At 37.6% G+C, this 21,228-nt stretch overlaps 1 protein-coding gene across 1 annotated transcript in view; it reads left to right on the forward strand.

Annotated features, from left to right (window-relative positions):
• The window catches only part of LOC311277420 (uncharacterized protein), a gene marked incomplete at its 5' end in the record, with an annotated part of 199,500 nt that overhangs the window by 59,607 nt on the left and 118,665 nt on the right, over positions 1–21,228 (forward strand). Inside the window, one exon of the mRNA XM_084387737.1 lies at positions 8,968–11,341. Coding sequence (XP_084243863.1) covers positions 8,968–9,542 — 575 coding nt within the window. The 3' untranslated portion in view covers positions 9,543–11,341. The remainder of the gene's footprint in view (positions 1–8,967; positions 11,342–21,228) is intronic.

A 21,228-nucleotide genomic window follows, 5' to 3' on the forward strand; every position in this document is an offset into this window, starting at 1 on the left:
CTCTCAAATATAAGATTGAACTGGAGTCAGATATTGAGTGTGCACTCTCGGACTGTGTCATGTGCAATGGCGAATCTCTCCAAGTGGTTCTCACTGCAGAGTCAAATGATGTCCAGCTCCAATCTCTCCGTGCTCTTGAATTAAACGTTGTCAAAAGTTATCGATGAAAATGCTACAGGAAATCATATTGGCTGTAAGTGAAATGCACCAGGAAGACTTTCAACAATCAAAGGTGGATCTTTAATTATTTTACAATGTAAATGTATGTTAGAAATGTTTTGGAATGGGGCATTTGTATGATTTGTACATATAAATAAGCTAGTCTGTCTAACTGCATTACTACTATTACTGCATATAGACATTACAGATCAAATCGCACTGATGTTCGATTTATCTAAATAAACAACATATTATATGGCTCTTAAAGGGATAGTTCACCCAAAAATGAAAATTAGCCCATGATTTACTCACCCTGAAGTCATCCTAGGTGTATATGACATTCTTCTTTCAGACGAATACAATCGGACTTATGTAAAAAAAAAAATGTCCTGGCTTTCCCAAGCTTTATAATGAGAGTGAATGGGTGTCTGTCTTTGGAAGTCCATCAAAGCGCATCTATTCATGATTAAAGTGCTCAACACTTTTTTTCGCGCTCGTGTAAGAAAAATATCCATATTTAAAACTTTATCGACTAAAATAACTAGCTTCCGGCAGACGGCATTTATATAGCGCTAGCTTAACTAGTGTTGACCTGATTGCCGTCCGTGTGGATTGATGTTAAGGTCTGTTTACTCTTTCTTATGGTAGAAAAGAAGTTCCTGAACCGAATGATATAAGAATCAGCAGGTGTTGTTGCGCCAAAATGAACCCAGATACGATTGAAATCAATGTTTAGGAAGCCCAGGTTTTTTTGTGTGCAAAAGTATAACGTAGTGTGAAGGTTTAACGCCGTTTATGGCGTCATGGCGGGGTCGCGTCGGCGCATCGAAACCGGAAGCGGACGAAACCATTGTCTAGTGTGAATAGGTGTGTAGTCAAATGGAAAAATTATGTGTGAGTGTTTTATTTGTGTATATGTGTATTATTAATATATTGGGAATGGATAATCAAATAGATGAAGTATTTGTATGTGTATTAATTGTTATATGTTTCGGGAATTGGTGTGTCCCAAAAAGGGGCGGGGTTTGGCCTATTTAAGCCAAGGCCAAACCTGAAGTCATCACTTGTTAACCAAGTCGGAAAGCGAGAGTGCAATTGTGGTGCCTCAAGCAAACCAAACCTTTGTGAACTAGTGTACGGTAGATACGTTTTTTTTTTGTTGAAGAGTTTTCGTCTTTATTTTGTTGTTGTTGTACTTTTAGGTTTTTTTTTTTTCTTTTCTTTTTGTGTGCACCTGTACATATACTTCACTGTGGACGGTCTTCTTATTGGCACTGTAAATAAATTCCACCTTGCACGAAGTGCTTCTACGAGTGCGCCATCCTTTTACATCCATACACGGACTCACATTCTACCCCGAAGACGAGCTGGTAGGCTTGTCATCACACATGTTATAAATGAAAATTTTATGACTATGAATACTTTGACGCTCTTAAACTCATAATTAGATTCTGCGACTTTAGCCGGGGTTTCACAGGCGGGGTCACAATTACTCACCCTCATGTCGTTCCAAACCCGTAAAAGTTATTTTTGTTTTTTTGCGCACAAAAATTTTCTCGTTGCTTCATAACATTAAGGTTGAAACACTGTAGTAACATGGACTATTTTAACGATGTCTTTACTACCTTTCTGGGCCTTGAAACTGCTAATTACACTGCAGACTATGTGGGTCAGAAGGCTCTCGGATTTCAGCAAAAAATATCTTCGTTTGTGTTCCAAAAATGAACGGGTTTGGAACGACATGAGGGTGAGTAATTAATGACAGAATTTTCATTTTTGGGTGAACTAACCCTTCAACACAATGCATATAAAAATTCAATGTTGTCATATTTCGAAAACCTCAACTGTATTGAGGTCATTTATTTTATTTGTTCTTATTTTATTACTGACTGTTTACTTGTCTTTTTTGCAAATTCAATTCAGTCTGAAGTCAAGCTTCCTTATGCTGTGTGTGAGCTATTGCAACAGAGTTACCCTATTGTAAAGACAAATACACAGAGTGAGCAAATGTATAAATTAGATTATTGTAATGATTATTGATCAATGTTTAAATATGTAAACAAAAGCCTAAATTAAAATCCGTTCATCGTATAAAGTGGACGTTTCTCTTCAGAAGACTTGAATTAAACTTTTCCATTCAAATAGATTACTGTTACAATGAGTTTTGTGCGTTTTGAAGCTTGAAAATAATGATTGCCTTGACAAAATGGATGGACAAAAATTTAGATATTAAAATATGTAGTTTATGGTGGTTTTCCCGATGGTATTGAAAATGATACTGAATATTACATTTTTTCAAGGTGTCATATTGAAGTTAGAAATTCCAGTATCATGGCCACTAATTAATGTCCTTCGTCAATAAGGTAAAAATGTGTTAAAGTAGCTATTTTCTACATAGATCTATGATTTGATTGAATATTTATTGGTAATACATTAACTATCGCAAGCTAAAAAGTAACTAGTACTCGGAGTAGTTTTTGAGAAGAGTAATGTGTACTTTTACTTAAAGTGTAAGTTGCAGGTAAAATTTTTCACGAAGATAATTCAATGTGTTTATTAAACATAAAGATAAGAACCGCCCACCATTGTTTTTTTATACCAAAATGCTGATATAATATGAAAAGTTGGCACTTTTAACAGAGGTTTTAACCGCTCCCGCTCCCTTCCACTAGATGGGGCGTGACGTCATAAGAGGAACTCACTAGTAGAGTTACCGTACGCTAGCAGCTATAGATGCCTTACATAACTACAGAAAAGTTGGTTGTATGTTTTATTTGATAAAAAAAATTATGGATAAAATAACTCAATTGTAAACATACTCGTGTGTGCTGACTTCAATGGGACCGTGATCCTGCCTGAAATGAGAATAAGCTATTCGCAAAACAAACGGGTTCAAGCACCGGGGTTCAGGCACGTCAGATCAGCCGGTCGCAGGTCGAGCTGTTCCACTAAACTCCAAACCGCGTTCACCTCACGGCAGCACACACTCTCCACTGCTGATTCAGCCCACACAAACACAGTGATGGGGACATCGATCTCTCTTTTTCTTTTCTGACAATAAACATCGCTAATTAAATCGTGAGAAATTGCTAAAGCGTGGATTGAGGAAGGGTATTACATGACGTTTGAGGCGTCGATGAGACTAGCGATTGGTGCCTGTGCAGTGTGTGCATCTCTACAGCTCTGATTTGGACTGACTTACTGTAAGTAAATAATGTCTTCAGTCGTTGTCCCTCCTTGCTATTCTACATGACGGCAATATTTTGAAAAGACTTGCTTGTTCCGTTATATTATCCGGGTTAAGTTTGCACCAGGCTAGACTAGCTCTAACGTAGCTAACGTTACTCACCAGGACACCTGGCCAGCCCTCCACTCATTCTCCTCACACCAAGCATTAATAACTCTTTGAGTGCCATGGCTCCCCTCTCTCACGCCTGACCGGTTAAAAATTGTAGGGCTGTGGTCCATAAAGAATTTGATGGTTTCCCACATCCTCAGTCGTTCTCCAAATAGCCATAATACAGTAAGAATCTAGCAGAGTATGGGTTGCGAGTTCCTCTTGTGACGTCATCACCCAGTAACTGAAAAAACACGCTACCGTTGAAGAAACCCCAATAAATGTTATTTTAACGCATTTTAAGACAGAAATAATTAAATATATACATATAGAGCACTTTAATTTACACATTAATTGGCTGTGGTGGTTAACCTGCAACTTACACTTTAAGTACTTTTTTGACACCAGTACTTTTACTTGTAATTGAGTATTATTTCAGAAATGTAACAGTACTTGTACTTGAGTAAAATTTTTCAGTACTCTTTCCACCACTGGAAACTACAGACCGATTAGTATTTTACCTGTAGTTTCCAAAATGGCTGAGAAATGGGTAGCAAACCAGCTGATTACTTACCTGAATGAGGGACGTACCCCTTTGCATTCTATGCAATTTGAATTCCGTTCTAATCATTCAACTGAAACTGCTAACTGTTATCTTCTTGAGAACATGTAATTTAAACTAGATGGTGGTGATGTAATAAGAGCAGTTTTTTTGGATTTAAAGAAGGCTTTCGATACTGTGAACCATGAGGTACTCCTTTCAAAGTTCACACATTTTTACTTTTCACTGGTGGTGGTTGAGGAGAGATCCCCTGATATGATTGTAAAGCGCTTTGGGTGTACAGTAGTACATATGAAAGCGCTATATAAATGCCGATTCTATTTTCTGTTGAAGCTATTAAATGGATGAACTCATACTTATCAAATAGGAGGCAAAGTGTCCATGTTGGTAATAGTCAATCAACATATCTAAACTGTAATATTGAAGTTCTTCAAGGATACATTTTTGGCCCTATCCTGTTCAGTTTATATATTAATGACCTGCCTTTAGTCGGTCCATCTTTTAATATTCAAATGTATGCTGATGACACAGTTCTTTATGTGCATGCTAAAAACAAACAACAAGCAGCAAATTATTTAACTGAGGCATTGGTCCATGTTTCTGATTGGTTAATTTACATATTTACATTTGAATATAGCAAAACTGTTTGTTTGTTTGTTTGTTTGTTTGTTTGTTTGTTTGTTCTTTTAACAAAGATGTACAGTGATTCCTCATCCTGATGTATTTGTTAAAGGAGAAAAGCTTAATTTCGTTCCTGATTTTAAACACTTCGGAGCAATTGTAGATTCTCAGCTGTCTTTTCAAAAGCATGCTAAAAGGGTAGACAATATTATTCAATTTAATTTGGCCAACTTTAGGCATATAAGACCATATTTAACAACAGATACAGCAAAACATTTTTTTTTTCAATTTTCTCATATTACATATTGCTTTACTAGTTGGTCTCAAGCAAGCGCAACAATTTTATAATCAATTGAATCTCTTTACAAACAGACATTTAAAACATTTGATAGGAGGACTAATAGTTTTCATCATTGCAACAAAGTGCAAACATATAATTTATTGAGTAACATTTTGTTGATGCTTGCTTGATTTTTATTTTATTTTAAATGGTTATGGACCTCCTCCATTAAGTCAGTTTATAATGCAAAAGGATAGTAATGGCAGAGCAACCAGAGCAATTACTAGAGGAGGCTGTGTTGTACAGTTTAGGCGTACAACTTTTGGACGATCAGTGTTTTCAGTTAGAGCCATTCATTATTGGAATACTCTACAACAAACACAACCTTAGGTATTTATTTGAAACAGTGGCTAAATTAACAAGAAATAAAGCTTCAATTTCTGATGTTTCCAAGCAGCACAGCAGTAATGACTTTATGAACTTCTTTACTTGCAAGACTGATAATATTAGAGAGAAATTATAACTATGCAACCGTCTACTACAGTATCGCATCAGGAGTGCATTGTAGTCTCCCTGAGGAAAAATTTGATTCATTCATTGCTATAGGAGAGGAAGAATTCGCTAAACTCGTTAAATCATCTAAACCGACAACATGTATGTTAGACCCTATACCGACTAAGCTACTGAAAGAGATGCTTCTAGAGGTCACAGATCCTCTTCTCAATATCATTAATTCGTCTTTGTCTCTAGGATACATACCGAAAATCTTTAAGCTGGCTATGATTAAACCACAACTTGATCGTACAGAATTAGTCAATTACAGGCCGATCTTGAATCTACCTTTTGTGTCAAAGATACTAGAAAAGGCAGTATCTTCACAACTATGTTCCTTTTTAGAAAGAAATGATATCTGGAGGATTTCCATTCAGGATTTAGACCGTACCATAGTACTGAGACTGCTCTCATTAGAGTCACACATGATTTGCTCTTATCATCCGATCGTGGTTGTGTCTCGCTATTGGTGTTACTCGATCTTAGTGCTGCATTTGACACTATTGACCACAACATTCTTTTAAATAGACTCGAACATTATGTTGGCATTAGTGGAATTGCATTAGCATGGTTTAAATCATACTTATTTATTTATTTATTTAATAGAGACAGTGCTCATTTATCAACAGTCAAACACTGTAAATATGCCCGAGTTAGCCCCACAGGGTAACTTTCATCTGTTGCCCCTTGCCAGATTTTAAAAAGGCAACTTAAAATTTAAACCCATGATTGGTAGGTTATCACATACACATCCAAATGATCCATAAATAAGAAACGTGTATCATAATAAATAATAAAAAATAGAAACAATATCAAATGACGTACAGTAACACTGTTAGGGATAATAATGGCAGTATAATAAAAATAATAATAATTTACACATGATAACAAATTTGATTTGCTTTTAGCCATTTCTTTAATTATTTAAAGGTGCCCTTGCATGGATTATTTTATTATTTTAGAATGTTTCCTGGGGTGCCCTTATAATGTTGTATGTTTTTTAGATCAAAATTTGTTATAATTTAGAAATAAAAGGCATTTTCCTAGCCTGATTTTTGAACACTCTGTTTGAAGGGGCGTGTCTGCTGTGAGGCTTCAGTGTAAACGCCCTCTGCTGTGATTGGCTGCTGTGAGATTTTAGTGTAAGTCCGTTGATCAAGTGAATGAAGATCTTATCATTGCAACGCAGTTTCTGCACTCTCACTAATGATTTCACCAATGCAAACATGATGTACGTACAGTAAGAGCTTCGTTGTGCAGTGTAACAGCGTCATTGATTTCATAACGAGTTTTGGCAAGTGTCCAGATAAACTCGCGCTGTGTGATTGACAGCTTGGGCGACTGGAAAGGGATTGTTCTTTGATCGCTATCTGTATATTAATCACAGTTTAAGATTATTTTCATCCTACTAAGAGAAACGACGTGAAGTTGATCGTTTAGTCACTGGCTTGATTTACTGATGCATAAACAGTATTGAACGACTTTGAGAGAAAGATTATCTGTCTGAACTTGAACAATTACACATCAGACATTCCCACAACCCACTGGTTCTTCAGAGGCTCGAATGAAGGAACTAAAAAAATACCTTTGTGTTCATTTGTACATCCAAACACTGAGCGACTGCCATGCTTCGCTCGTTTGCAAGCCATGATGTCTCTCGAAGAAAAATGATTCGGACGATGATCCGAAGGCGCAGTTCCGCCTGGCCTTGAACATGGGCTGGCATATGCACATTTTTGGAGGCGTACATATTAATGATCCCGACTGTTGCGTCACAGTCGGTGTTATGTGGAGGTTCGCCTATTTTTCAGGGGTGTTTTTCAAAAACGAGATTTAAATAAGAAGGAGAAAACAATGGTGTTTGAGACTCACTGTATGTCATGTCCATGTACTGAACTCTTGTTATTTAACTATGCCAAGATAAATTCAATTTCAAATTCTAGGGCACCTTTAAATTTAAATGTTGAATAGTTTGTACTACCCCTTAACTCAAGGAAGCATCTCTTTCAGTAGCTTAGTCGGTATAGGGTCTAACATACATGTTGTAGATTTAGATGATTTAACGAGTTTAACGAATTCTTCCTCTCCTATAGCAATGAATGAATAAAAAATTTCTTCAAGGAGACTACAATGCACTGCCTGATAGTGTCGTAGTAGACGATTCGTCTGTAGTAGACGGTTGCATAGTTATAATTGTCTCTCTAATATTATCAGTCTTGCAAGTAGAGAAGTTCATTAAGTCATTACTGCTGTGCTGCTTGGAAACATCAGAAATTGAAGCTTTATTTCTAGTTAGTTTTGCCACCGTTTCAAATAAATACCTAGGATTATGTTTATTTTCTTCTAAGAGAGTCGGAAAATAAGCATATCCTGACACACACACACACACACACACACACACACACACACACACACACACACACACACACACACACACACACTCTTCATAACTGAACATTAAACACTAACAGGTCTTTCCCTCAAAACGCATAAAATAACACTTAATTTCAACATTTAGTACTCTCCGGCGTATTACAAAAAGATCATCACTTGAGAATCCTGTCTTATCTGTTTGATAACATGGCATAACCAGGTTTCAGTTAGAGGCTCATTTAGGACAAAAGCTATTACATATTGACATTTCTTAAGTGAATAATTTTATCTTAACTACGGATATGAAAAGTGTATTACAGAAGCTTGCTAACTGGACAAACATAATCCTTAAAACTGTCTTAACTTTAGGACAACCCCAATGGTGTCCTAACTTCAAAATGATTTGAAAGCCAGCTGTAAAAATAATAGCCATGTCTGAGAATGACGTCACATTTATTAATGATACAAGATGAAGAACAGCGATGTTTGATGGCGGAAAGACTTTCTGAACACCCAAATGATGTGCTGCACTTTGACGACAAAACACTGAAAAATAATTAGAGTCCCATGAAATAAAGTGATAAGCTTTGCCTTTTCTATCAAGCTTATCAAAACTTATCTTGTTCTCTCAGCACACCTGTTTTGTTTCTCCAGTTTAATCTCTAGTGCTGGTTGCTTGGTAACAGACCTGAGAGATGATTACCGAACTCGATGGAGCGGTTTAAGATTTCCTTACGACAGATGAGATTTTGTAAGATAAGAATCCTAAATTAATTTGTCAGATCTTAACTTAAGACTTTGTAAGACTACGAGTTTCTGTAATACGCCCCCAGATCCAGACGATTGCAAAGCATGCTGGGAACTAAAAATCCTCTGCCCAGTTTCAGTTAATTCAACACAAATGGATTAAGTAAACTTCAGATTTTACACAATAAAATTAGGACAAAATGTTCAGTAATTATGTGGTTTTAACTAATTTTAATTAAATACATTTAACAAGCAGCATAAATCATTTTTACAGTGTACATTAAAAGATGAGACCGATTCGTAATTCCTGATTGTGATGTGTTTTTTCTCCATCAGATTCCCGTCAGCTCACTCTGGATCTGGACACAGTGAATAAACACCTCCATCTTTTTGAAGAGAACAGAGTGATTACTCATGCTTACACACCCCAGTCGTATCCTCATCATCCAGACAGATTTAATTCTTATCCTCAGGTGTTGTGTAGAGAGAGTGTGAGTGAACGCTGTTACTGGGAGATTGAGTGGCGTGGTGCTGTGTATATATCAGTGTCATATAAGAGCATCAACCGGCTGGGATTTCGTTATAAGGGTGAGTTTGGATGTAATGATCAGTCCTGGAGTTTGTCCTGCTCTCATTCCAGAAGCTCATTCATGCACAATAACAAACAGACTGATCTCCCTGTGTCTCTCAGCTGTAGAATAATAAACCCTACAGTGCACATCAAGACTGGACTTGCAGTGTATGCGAATCACTATAGAGTAGGAGTGTATGTGGATCCCAGTGCAGGAACTCTGTCCTTCTACGACGTCTTTGACTCAATGAACCTCATCCACACAGTCCAGACCACATTCACTCAGCCGCTCTATCCGGGGTTTGGGGTTCATCGTGACGCATCATTGAAACTGTGTTGATGAATGAGAATAGCCTGTAGAGAGATTCTACCCATAATGCTTTGAGCTTCATGATAAATCAGTAACAGTGAGATGTTATAGAGTCTCTTCATTACATTAATAACACAGCTGAGCTTCTGTACCTGAAATATCATGTCAGAATTACTGTGTAATGAATCCTCATATAGACATCAGTGTGTGTCTGCTTTTCTCAAGCTCTACTTGTGCTAATGCAAATCAGTTTTTATTGAATTGTCACATCAATCTATTATTACTGTCAAAATTACCTTTCAGTTGAAAAGTACTTTTCACAAACATGATTCATTAAGAACTGGGCTGGATTTCCATATAACATTTTCTCTTAGCTTGTTACGAAGTCTATAAAGATATACATATTCTAGGCGTGTTCCCAGAACTATACCTTAGGAGGTTGCTTAAGATACACCTTCTTACGTGCGACGTTACCCAGTGCTGTCCGTCGCGCTGCTGCTGAATTGGTTGATATCGATGGCTGGAGAGCAGGGGTTGCTTCACTGCGTTATGTGAGAAAGTCGTGTTCTTTTCAAAAGAAGCACTTCAGAAATAGTTGAAATTGCATTTATGAGGACTCATGGGATCTTTGCAAACTAGCAAAACTAAACCCAACCCTCCAATTTTATATAATTTCGAAATGAGTGCGTGAACCCACGACCTCCTGCCCAAACATAGCCTATCATGCCCTACGCTAACTGGCAGTATGCCTTCACTGGCCTTTGAAAGGGTCATTTATATGGTCATAATATATTTGTCTTAGTGTCTTCATTTACTGCACAACCAGGGTTGATTGCTCAGCAGCTGCATCACATAATGGGTGTAAATCACTAAATTCTCTTATTATATGACCTACTCAATAAAAGTGCCAATCAACAGCTATTATGGTGGAGATAAAATACAGAAAGAGGAGAGCTGCCAGCAACTGAATTTCATTCCGTCGAGTTTGTCTCGACAAAGGTAGACCAACAAGATCTAAAAAAGCTGCTGAATTTGCTGTCATGGCAGACAATTATTATTTTTTTTTTTAATTGCAGCTTCTGACAGTAGCCGGGACTAAAGTTTTCACGGATGAAATAGTGCACATACACTACAGACAATTATTCGCTGTATCGCTGCCATAGTTTGACTAAACTCCCCACCGCAATCATTCCCTTTAAATAGACTCCTAAGCCTTACTGGCTGGTTTGCCAGCTGATGTACCTTTGGATATTATAATTAAAAACCTAACAACCATCAGTGTAATGAAAATGTTATTCTTTGCATGAAAACACTTCAATTAGCCTAATTGAACATTGGATGCATTACATCTTCAGAATTGTATTTGTATAGATATAAATAAGCTTTTTGCACAGTGGTGGTCAGTTATAAGGTATAAGATCGGTCCAGACCAACCTTACGAAGGTATGACTTACAGAAGGTAAAGTATAGGCCTATTTAAATAAGAACGTTTTCAGAAAACATATATTAACGTTAAGGCACAGCTTAAGGTATAACCTAAGAACGACGTGGCATTAAGAAGGTTTTGGGAAACCCAGCCCGTGTCATTGTCATAATTCATGTGATTTTTCTCTGTTGTTTGTGCACAAAGTAATAAAACACAATCACAAATGAACTTGAGATCAGATTTTAATTGATGATGAATATTTGAAATGTCTGAATGCTGTATGAATCATCAGCTGCATGTGAAATATATAATCCATTCCTCACAAGAGCCTTCAGGAGTTTCTGACATTATCAAATATGACATTAATCATATCATTTCGCAACAATTTTACTGTCTTTATAAAGTATCTTCGTCTGTACACTTACAAAGTTCTCAATGCTTCGGTTTGTATGTAGATCCTCATTATACTAACGTTACCATGTTAGGATTGTACTGTTATTGAAAAACATATTTACAAAAGACTTTCAATAGATAAAAACTCCATAAAACTGTTTTAAATGTTGTGAGTTTTGAAATTACATATGATCTTTATCTTTATACAGCACATGCTGTTGCACATGTCCTGTTACTTTATCCTCTACAGTAAAAGACCTGGGTGTTATACTAGACCGCAACTTGTCTTTCGAAAATCATATTTCATATGTTACAAGAACAGCCTTTTTCCACCTTAGAAACATTGCTAAGCTACGTAATATGCTATCAGTTTCTGATGCAGAAAAGTTAGTTCATGCATTCATGACCTCGAGACTAGATTACTGTAATGCTTTATTAGCTGGTTGTCCTGCATCCTCTAAAAACAAGCTACAGTTAGTCCAGAATGCCGCCGCTAGAGTTCTTACTAGATCAAGAAAATATGATCATATAACACCAATTTTATCATCACTGCATTGGTTACCTATAAAGTTCCGTATTAATTACAAGGTATTGCTACTGACCTATAAAGCCCTAAACGGCTTAGCTCCAGTCTATTTAACGGATCTTCTATCGCCCTATAATCCATCGCGCTCTTTAAGATCACTTAATTCGAGGCTTTTGGTCATACCTAGGATATCCAGATCCACCAAAGGAGGGAGAGCATTTTCACATTTAGCTCCAAAACTCTGGAATAGTCTTCCTGATACTGTTCGTTGCTCAGACTCGCTCTCCCAGTTTAAAACTAGATTAAAGTCGCATCTCTTCAGCCAGGCATTCATATAATACTTTTAATCTTACAGTTAAATCTGACCTCTAGTTCATAAACGCCAGAGGAGAACTGGCCCCCGACTGAGCCTGGGTTCTCCCAAGTTTTTTTTTTTCTCCATTAGGTCACCTGATGGAGTTTTTCGGTTCCTTGCCACTGTTGCCTTTGGCTTGCTCAGTTGGGGATATTTGGGGATATTTAATTTAATTAATCAATCAACAATACTATTGATCAGCATTACCAAACGTGGACGTTTTCCACTAGAAACAAACATTGATGTATTATTTTAATTTAATACTGTGAAGCTGCTTTGATACAATCTGTATTGTGAAAATAAACTTGAAACTTGACATGCAAATCGTAAATACTGTCGGTCAATCACTCACAGCATCTCTTTCATCTGCGTAAAATTCAATGTCATCTAACCTGGTTCAGGTCTATTAAGTTCACAAGACTTGATCAGTAAAGACTTGCTTATATCAGTAAAAAAACTTTAGTGTGCTAATGTTGAAAGTTCAGAAACACTCATACTGTACAGCAAACTCATGTCTTGACAGTGAATGTCAGTTTAGACAAAAGTAATTGGAAACATCTTTTTTTTTTAAAACAACCCAGTAAAGTAAAGCTAATAGAACTAGATGTTTCAATCCCTTTAGGAAACTCTTGACAGTAGCAGTCGGTGTGGATTGGTGATAAGGAGGGTAAGGTGTGTCATTGGGGTCATCAGGTGGGCACCCTGCTTCATCGACGTTTCATTGATTGAAGCCCACAACGTGTCCAGAAGGCTCAGCGGTGTACCCAGCGTCCCAGGTACACCCCCTCCATGCCATACCCTCCATATCCCTGAGTTGGGCTCTGCATGGCAGGGGCGTCCTTCTGCCTGAGTCGGGCCTAAGCCTGACCGCATACCATCTATCTCTACTTTGCTGCCCAGTTGGGGTCCTTACGCTTGATCCAGAGCCAGTTATAGCTTTTTTCAGCAACACTTCACATGGACTTGATGGCCTGTTGGAGAGAGCGACCATTCACTCCTATTTTTCTCAGCAAACTGGTGGTAGATGTGGCAACAAATCCCCTGCATCCCACCTCTACTGGGAAGATGCTGGTCTTCCAACCGTTCTGGGATGCTTCAGCTGCCAGGTCGGAATATTAGTTATTTTTCCTCTCATAAGCCTCTTCAACCCCATCTTCCCATGGTACTGTTAATTCCACAACATATGCTAACTTTGTTGTTGGAGACCACAGACAGGACCATGTCTGGCCGGAGTGTTGTAGCCACTATTTCTGGGGGAAACACAAGCTTCTTATCAAGGTCCACTTCCAGATTCCAATCCAAACTATAGATTGGTACTGTACTGTTGAGCATTGCAAGTGATCAAGTCTTCCCTGCACACGTCACTTGTATTTATATAGTACTTTATGCAGATTGCTTCAAAGCGGTTTTACAGTTTTACATTTGACTGAAAAAAAAACTCCAAATGATTTCGGTCATTTGGAAAGTGCCTCTCCACCCATTTATGAGAATTCAGTTACCATTTACTCACCTTCATGAAGTCAAAGAACTTTCTTGTGTGAAACACATTTTTAGGAGAACTATCCCTTGAATTAAACATTATCTACTTTTAATATGTTGGGTAGCCTACTGTGTCTCCATTTTCAACACCATTAACCAACTTTCAAATATTAATCATTAACAATGGAAAAGAGCATACCATTTTCCACAACAAATAATTAACATTAGATGTACATTAGACTACAGAAGATTAGTGATGTTACATTTGACACTGAAGCTTCAAAGTGCGTATCGAGTACACAGCGCAATCTCTCATGAAGCTCCGTGCCGGAGCGCGTATTGTTTTCAGAGAAACACGTGATCAACGAAAAACGAAGCCTCACTTTCTTTCCAGTCACGTGAATGCTTCACTTTGCGTGTCGGAATGTTTGAACCCAGACCACTACTCTACAGGTTTTTGGAAATTTAAGTCCATTTACTATTTTTTTTTGTTTTTTTTTTTATAAATAAGCCTATAGCCTATGTTACATGCTCATATATTCTGCCATATAAACAGCATAGAAACCATAAATAATTAGACCACCATTTACTTGCATCAAGCAACTCTTTTGGTATTTTTATAATTAGTATTAATATAATTGTTACATTTAATTTATTGCCTCACTTTAATATGTGAATTATATTATCAGAAAACTGAACATTTAGCGTTGTCAGGCTTTTATTTGTGCTTAATAGATAAAACAACGGCGCTGCGCACTCGGGTGGATGTGCCACAAGATGGCGCTGTGTTCGACACTCTTGATGCTTCGAATCTTTTCCGGGAACAATCAAGGGAAAGCCTCAGTGCTTCATGAGGCTTCATGTGCCCATCCCTACCTCACACTGTTGAACAAATCTTTAATTTATTAAATTACCCACAAAATAAAATGTCAGCTCCCCAGTTCACAAGCACTTCACCAGTCCACAATAATTTTATTTGATTTTGATTATATATGCCTACATGAACCTTGCCTATGAACTCGTAGGATTAGGAGGCTAAAGTTTATATGAATAAGGCTGCATTTGTTGATCAAAGCAGATTCATAAGAATTGTTTCTGTACAAGTGAACTAGTCCCATTTAAAAAAATTTTTTTTCATAAATTCATTCATTCAGTTGTTTGTTCATACATTGTGCAAGAACTACATCAACACTAACACATGAATTATGAGGATTAATTGTATTGCTTTGTGGTTTACAGAGCACAAAGTGATTTATTAAATAAAAAAATAAAAAATGGATGGGTCTTCGGTGACAGAAAGGCAGCTTTTCCACCTTCTGACCACAAGATGTCGTTAGTGTGCAACGTGTTGAAAAGCTTCGAGTAATGAACCATTTTACAATACAGTCGAGGGGGAAAGCCCTGGTGCTTCACAAAGCTTCATTTCACCATCACTAGTGTGAGGGCTAAGTCTATTTCTTTTTTAATTTACTACTACCGAAGGGCATGACACTCGAAACCTGTGTGACCTTATGAAACTTTGACCAGATCTAGGCTTAAAGGTTCTTGACTACGCCACCTGGTGCCTCTCACACCAAGATATACTTTGCACATTAACTGCTGAATACCTAATCTAAGGCAAGCAGGTTCATAGAAATACACCCAAGATGAACTAGACAGAGACATGCTTTCAGTAGAAAAATGACAGTACTTTATTAGTCAATAGTATAATTAAAAGAGCCACATCGTCATGATAGAGGCACAGTAGGTGCAAACGAAAAGGATTGGCCTAAAGGGAGAGACCAGGACTGGTATTGGCTGCTACCAGGGACAATATAATTAGCGATGTAACAGGACAATACTGATTCACTGTCAAGGTAGGTTACCTGTCCGGGATAAGCGTGAAGTTCACCAACCGTGCTCTGAACTCTGGTGCCTACAGTCAAATACATACACACACACACCATGCACACACATAGGCACAACCACTACAAGCAAGTGATTCAATCAATATTGTGATGTGCAGTTTACCACTACAATACACGGTGCAGTGCGCGAACCTCTCCTGCAATCAGCTGCTCTAGTACTCAGGAGAAGGGGGACAAGGATGAGAAGGTCGTTATCACTAGCAGGATGGATAGAGTATACAGCTGGGCAGAATCTTAGCAGGACTATGTGAACTACTGGAACAGCCAATACTACATCCGTCGGACGGGGCACTAGACGGAGGCCACGGCAAAATAACCAAACAAAAGAAAGAAAAGAAAATATAAAGAAAGACAAAATATTAATACACTTAATTTAGGCAAGGCAAAGCAGCAGGAGCAATCTGCCTCAATGTGACATACGAAATGACAGCCCTTGCGCCAGTCTTCACAATCCTTTTAGATGCGTCTTAATTGCGGTACAGCTACCCGGCGGGTGACCTTTGGTAGTACACAGCACGACTACCCGGAAGCGTCTGGCAATCAGTCTGACACCTTGGTTGCACAGGGGAACCACGTATCCAAACAGTAACAAGACTGTAGACTTATCTGGACACCAGGGAATCTCTCTTAGCCCGACAGTGAAAACTGTTTTATAGAAACTGGTCTAGCCATCAATGAATTGTTAGCCACTCAGCGGCTAGCTGGGCACCGTGACGTCAGGGGCTACCGTAGCTGCAGAGGGACAAACTTCACCCAGACAGTGACTACTCTGCCGGTTACACCTGCTCAAGGGGTTCGCGCTATTTTTGAATCTGAATACGAAGCAGTCACGTGACTGTGTGTGGAAACGAAGCTTCGGGCGTCACAGATCACGTGGTTATGGCAAAACGAATCAAGCTCCGATACACTGCTTTAATGTGAGATGTTTTGTTTTTTTGAACTCGTGAAATCTGTAGTTTATTATCTAATGAGAATTATGACAACAGACAACTGTATCCATTTTCTAAACACTTAACATTACTTACTATGGTTTGCAAAAAGAGCCCTATTTTTCAAACAGTAAAGTCTTTGTTACAAATAGAATTGCCCTGATCAAATAATGCTGCATTATTTATACTAAAAGAAGTCAAAGAAATAGTTTACAGTGGTCAGCAGTTTAAGTGTGATAGCTAACAGTTAAAAATGTTAAGCATCAGTACAGCTGTCAGTTTACAACTGTTTGTGACAAACCGCACACAACAGCTGATGTGCTAATGTGCTACTATCAGTCAATAAATGGTCAGTTACCCGCTGAATGGCAGTGATATCAATATCTGGAAAGGTTCAGAACTACAAATACAAATAAAAAGAGCTATAAACATGGTGCGAGACTTACAGTCATTATTTATTTATTTTTCTTTTTTATCCAAGCATCACATGCGAAGTACTAGAATGCTGTGAGTAACAAAAACTACCACACTGTTGTTGTAAGGTCGGAGGACTACAGAACATTGATGAGCTCATCGCAAAAGACCAGGATATAGAAAGATGTTTGAATGATTAATAATCAAAATCTCAGCTGCTCAACTAAATATATTTAATGCTTTCTGTGTTATAGTTCATCCAAAACACATTATGGACTTAGACTGATACATGATCAAACGTCCATTTATCAATAATTTTAATTAAAAGAAAGTTCCAATCTACCTTTCATATGAATCCTGGCAGAGAAAGCACATGGCAAACGAGCAAATCTGGAGACTCAGGTAAACTTCTGCATCGTCACATCAGCCTTGACTGAATGAAAAAGATAAAAATAGTAGATATAAATACTCTCAACCTTTTTACATTAATCATGTTATGGATCTTTCCCAATTCCAACTTGAACACAATAGTATATCTTTGTACAGTCAGATGAGTTTTGCTACAGCATGTTTTATTTCGCACAATTTAATTAAAACAGAAAACCGCCTAATGCGACAGTTTGCTAGAACCAGTTAAAAACCAGAACAGCTTCTGGAATGACCTTTTATATCTATGCTGTGGTGCATGTTGGAAATTAGGAGAAACCAAGTGTAGAAAATGAAGGGTAATGTTTGTTTTAAAATGTAACAGTTTTTCAATGAGGAAATATGTATTCATGGCTGTTAAATAATAATTTGTTTGTTTAGGGCATGTATAGAAAGTTTATTATATTGAGATTTGTTTGTTTGTTGAGTTTTATTCCTGGTTGTTTGCATTGTCAGTGGTTGTGCCCATAAGTATAAATGCCCACAGGCTGATCCTGCACAGGATTGTCAGTGTGTGATGTCAGTTGGAGAGTGAAGGACCAACTGAAGTGAGGGTAAGACATTTATTTTATTGTTGTTTATTTTTCAATTAGTCTTGTAGATCTCTACCATTTCTGTATATTTGTATTTTCATAAAACATTTAGAAAGTTTAATGCAGTGTAGGTTAAATGTAGTGATGGAAAACGAGGCTTTCTGAAGCATTAGAGCAGGGGTGCCCAATCCTGCTCCTGCCGATCGACTGTCCTGCACAGTTCATCTCCAACCCTCATCAAACACACCTGAAGCAACCAATTAAGGTCTTTAGGGTCACTTGAAAATGAAAGGCAGGTGTGTTTGATGAGTGTTGGACATGAACTGTGCAGGACAGTCGATCGGCAGGAGCAGGATTGGGCACCCCTGCATTAGAGGCTTTCATCAAATTGTGCATAAAAAGGTTCATTATTTGAAGCTTTTAACACATTAGTGACATCTGGTGGTCAGACTTGTTTTCTCCACAATATCTAACAAAACACAGCAGAACACAAAATAGCACATGACCAAACAAAGCTTCGGAAGTCTGTGACATAGAACTGTATTGATTAAAGCTTTTCTTTAAAATCCCACTTTTCTATCTAATCTCATCTTAATTAGTTTGTGGTGTGTGGCCATGATTTAATGTATCAAATCAAATCAAATCAAAGTTTATTTATAAAGCACAGTAAAAACAACAATAGTTGACCACTGTGCTGTACAATGTCATACTAAAAAAAGGTATAAAATAAGTGATATACACATATGCATATATACACATACACATGTACACATGCACAAATATACATACATGCGCATATACACACAGTACACACCTATACACAAAAACATGCGTAACAAAAACATACATACATAAATATAATAAAGACCGCAATGCAAAAAAGAGAAAAAAAGAGAGAATGAGTAAATCAGAACACTGATAAATGGGCTAAAAAGTCTAGGAACAGTTATATGCCTGAGAAAAAAGGTATGTTTTTAGCTTAGATTTAAATTCAGCTTCTGATGAAACTGATCTAAGAGAGACCGGGAGACTGTTCCACAACTTTGGCCCAACAACAGAAAAAGCCCGGTCACCTCGCAGCTTTAATCTAGATCTAGGGACCATCAGTAATTTTTGTTCAGAGGATCTCAGAGATCTAACAGAGGTTTTTGGGTTCACAAGGTCGCAAAGATAAGTAGGGGCTGAACCATTCAAAGCTTTAAAAACAAAAAGTAAAATTTTAAAATCAATTCTGTAGTGGACCGGCAACCAGTGCAAGGAGCGCAGTACAGGGGTAATATGTTCGAACTTGCGAGTACCAGTCAAAAGTCTGGCAGCTGCGTTCTGAACCATCTGAAGTCGATTTATATTAGATTGACTAATTCCAACATAGAGAGAATTACAATAATCCAGCCGAGATGACACAAATGCATGGATCACTCTCTCAAACTCAGAAAAGGTTAAACTCTTGGTTTTAGATAACAATCGTAGTTGAAAAAAACAAGATCTAACTACAGAGTTTATCTGTTTGTCAAATTTGAGTGAAGATTCAAAAATGACACCCACATTTTTTGTAGAGGGTCTTTCATAGCAAACTAAGTCTCCCAAATCATAATTAAAGGTGCCTGAAGGCTCAAAAACCATAACCTCTGTTTTGCTCTCATTAAGGTGCAAAAAATTTGAAGAAAGCCAAGACTTAATATCAGCCAGGCATGCAGCTAAGGATCTCAAAGCTGTTTTGTCGTTGTGCTTCAGGGGCAAATAAATTTGGGTGTCATCAGCATAAAAATGAAATGACAACTTGTGCTTGGTAAAAATAGACCCCAAAGGAAGCATATATAATGAGAACAAAACAGGAGCCAAAATGGAGCCCTGAGGAACTCCAAACATCAGGGCGCAGCTGGATGAAGAAAAACCATCAAGACAAACAGAAAAAGTCCTATCTTCGAGATATGATTTGAACCAGTCCAGAGCGCGACCTTCAATACCCACATATTTTTCTAGGCGCGATATAAGAATTTTGTGGTCGACGGTATCGAAAGCAGCGCTTAAATCTAAAAGTAGAAGTATCATTGAGTCCCCTGAGTCTACAGTTAATAAAATATCATTTAAAACTTTTAAAAGTGCAGACCCCGTACTATGATGCTTCCTGAAACCAGATTGAAATTTTTCAATGTAGTGTAGTGGTGGACTACAGCAAATATGACTTTGCATTCCCATTTTTCTCAAATTTCTTTGAGATATTTTAATGCCAATAACACAAATCATAGAGTTATACATATAAAATGTAAAAAGGTATAAGAATTTTGGTAGATTTACAATGCTAATAACCATGGAAATGTCTGAAAATATCTCTTAACAACACAATGCAATCACTAGTAAGACTTCCTGTTAATAAAGTATCTGGTAAGAATCTATTCTATATTACCAATGCATTAAATCCCATTACACATTAATATAAATAAAACAAAACAAATAAGTGTTCGAAGCAGCAGTCGAGAAGAGATCAAGCGCGAGAGCGTGGGGAATGATCATGCGCGGGTTTCGAATGAGCTTGCGAGTTCCCGTTCATCACGTGTAGATCTGTTATCCTCTCGCGAAAGTCATTTACAGCATCAGTTGTGCGCTCGGTTCTTTTTGTCATTGGTTTTTCGCCATACTTAAGTGTTTATTTTATAACTGTAAAGTGACTATTGTAATGGGGTAATGTAGGCTTATATACAGTAGGCGAATCACTAAGCTCAGCTTCATCTTACCAGTTTAAATTTAGTCTGTGCTTTTGTTATTTATTTTAATTTTGTGATTTAAACATCTGCTTTAAAAATCGTTTTTTTTCTATTGAAATATTCAAATGTTCTTCTAATAACCGTAAAATGTATTACAGCTGCCAAACAAATCCAGAGAGAAATGTATTCATACATTTTAAAAACAATCTAATTAAATCTTACATCATTGTAGCCTTATTTAAGTAGATTTTCTGTTTACTGTATATTTATTTTTGGACTGGAATGCGAGAGTGTCAGTGGTAATATTATTGTGTAATAACTCAGGCTTAAGGCCTCATTATACTTCTGCGTCGGACATACGCCGGAGCCTATACGCCGTAGGCAACGTGTTGGTTTTAATTTATACTTCTGTGTCGTTGTCCGCGTTGACGCGTACCTAGGGAGCATGTGAAACCCCGAGAGAGGGGTTCTGGCAGACCAATCACAGCGCTTGTGTTCGCGTAGAATTGACGTGTTGTTACATTTTTGGAGAGGTGCACGTCAGGGTACGCCGTAGGGTACGCGCGCTACACACAGCCTACGACGTAGCTACGGCGGCAGTTCGACGCAGAAGTATAAATAGG

Source organism: Rutilus rutilus (assembly GCF_951802725.1).
Source record: "Rutilus rutilus genome assembly, chromosome: 18".
NCBI lineage: Eukaryota > Metazoa > Chordata > Actinopteri > Cypriniformes > Leuciscidae > Rutilus > Rutilus rutilus.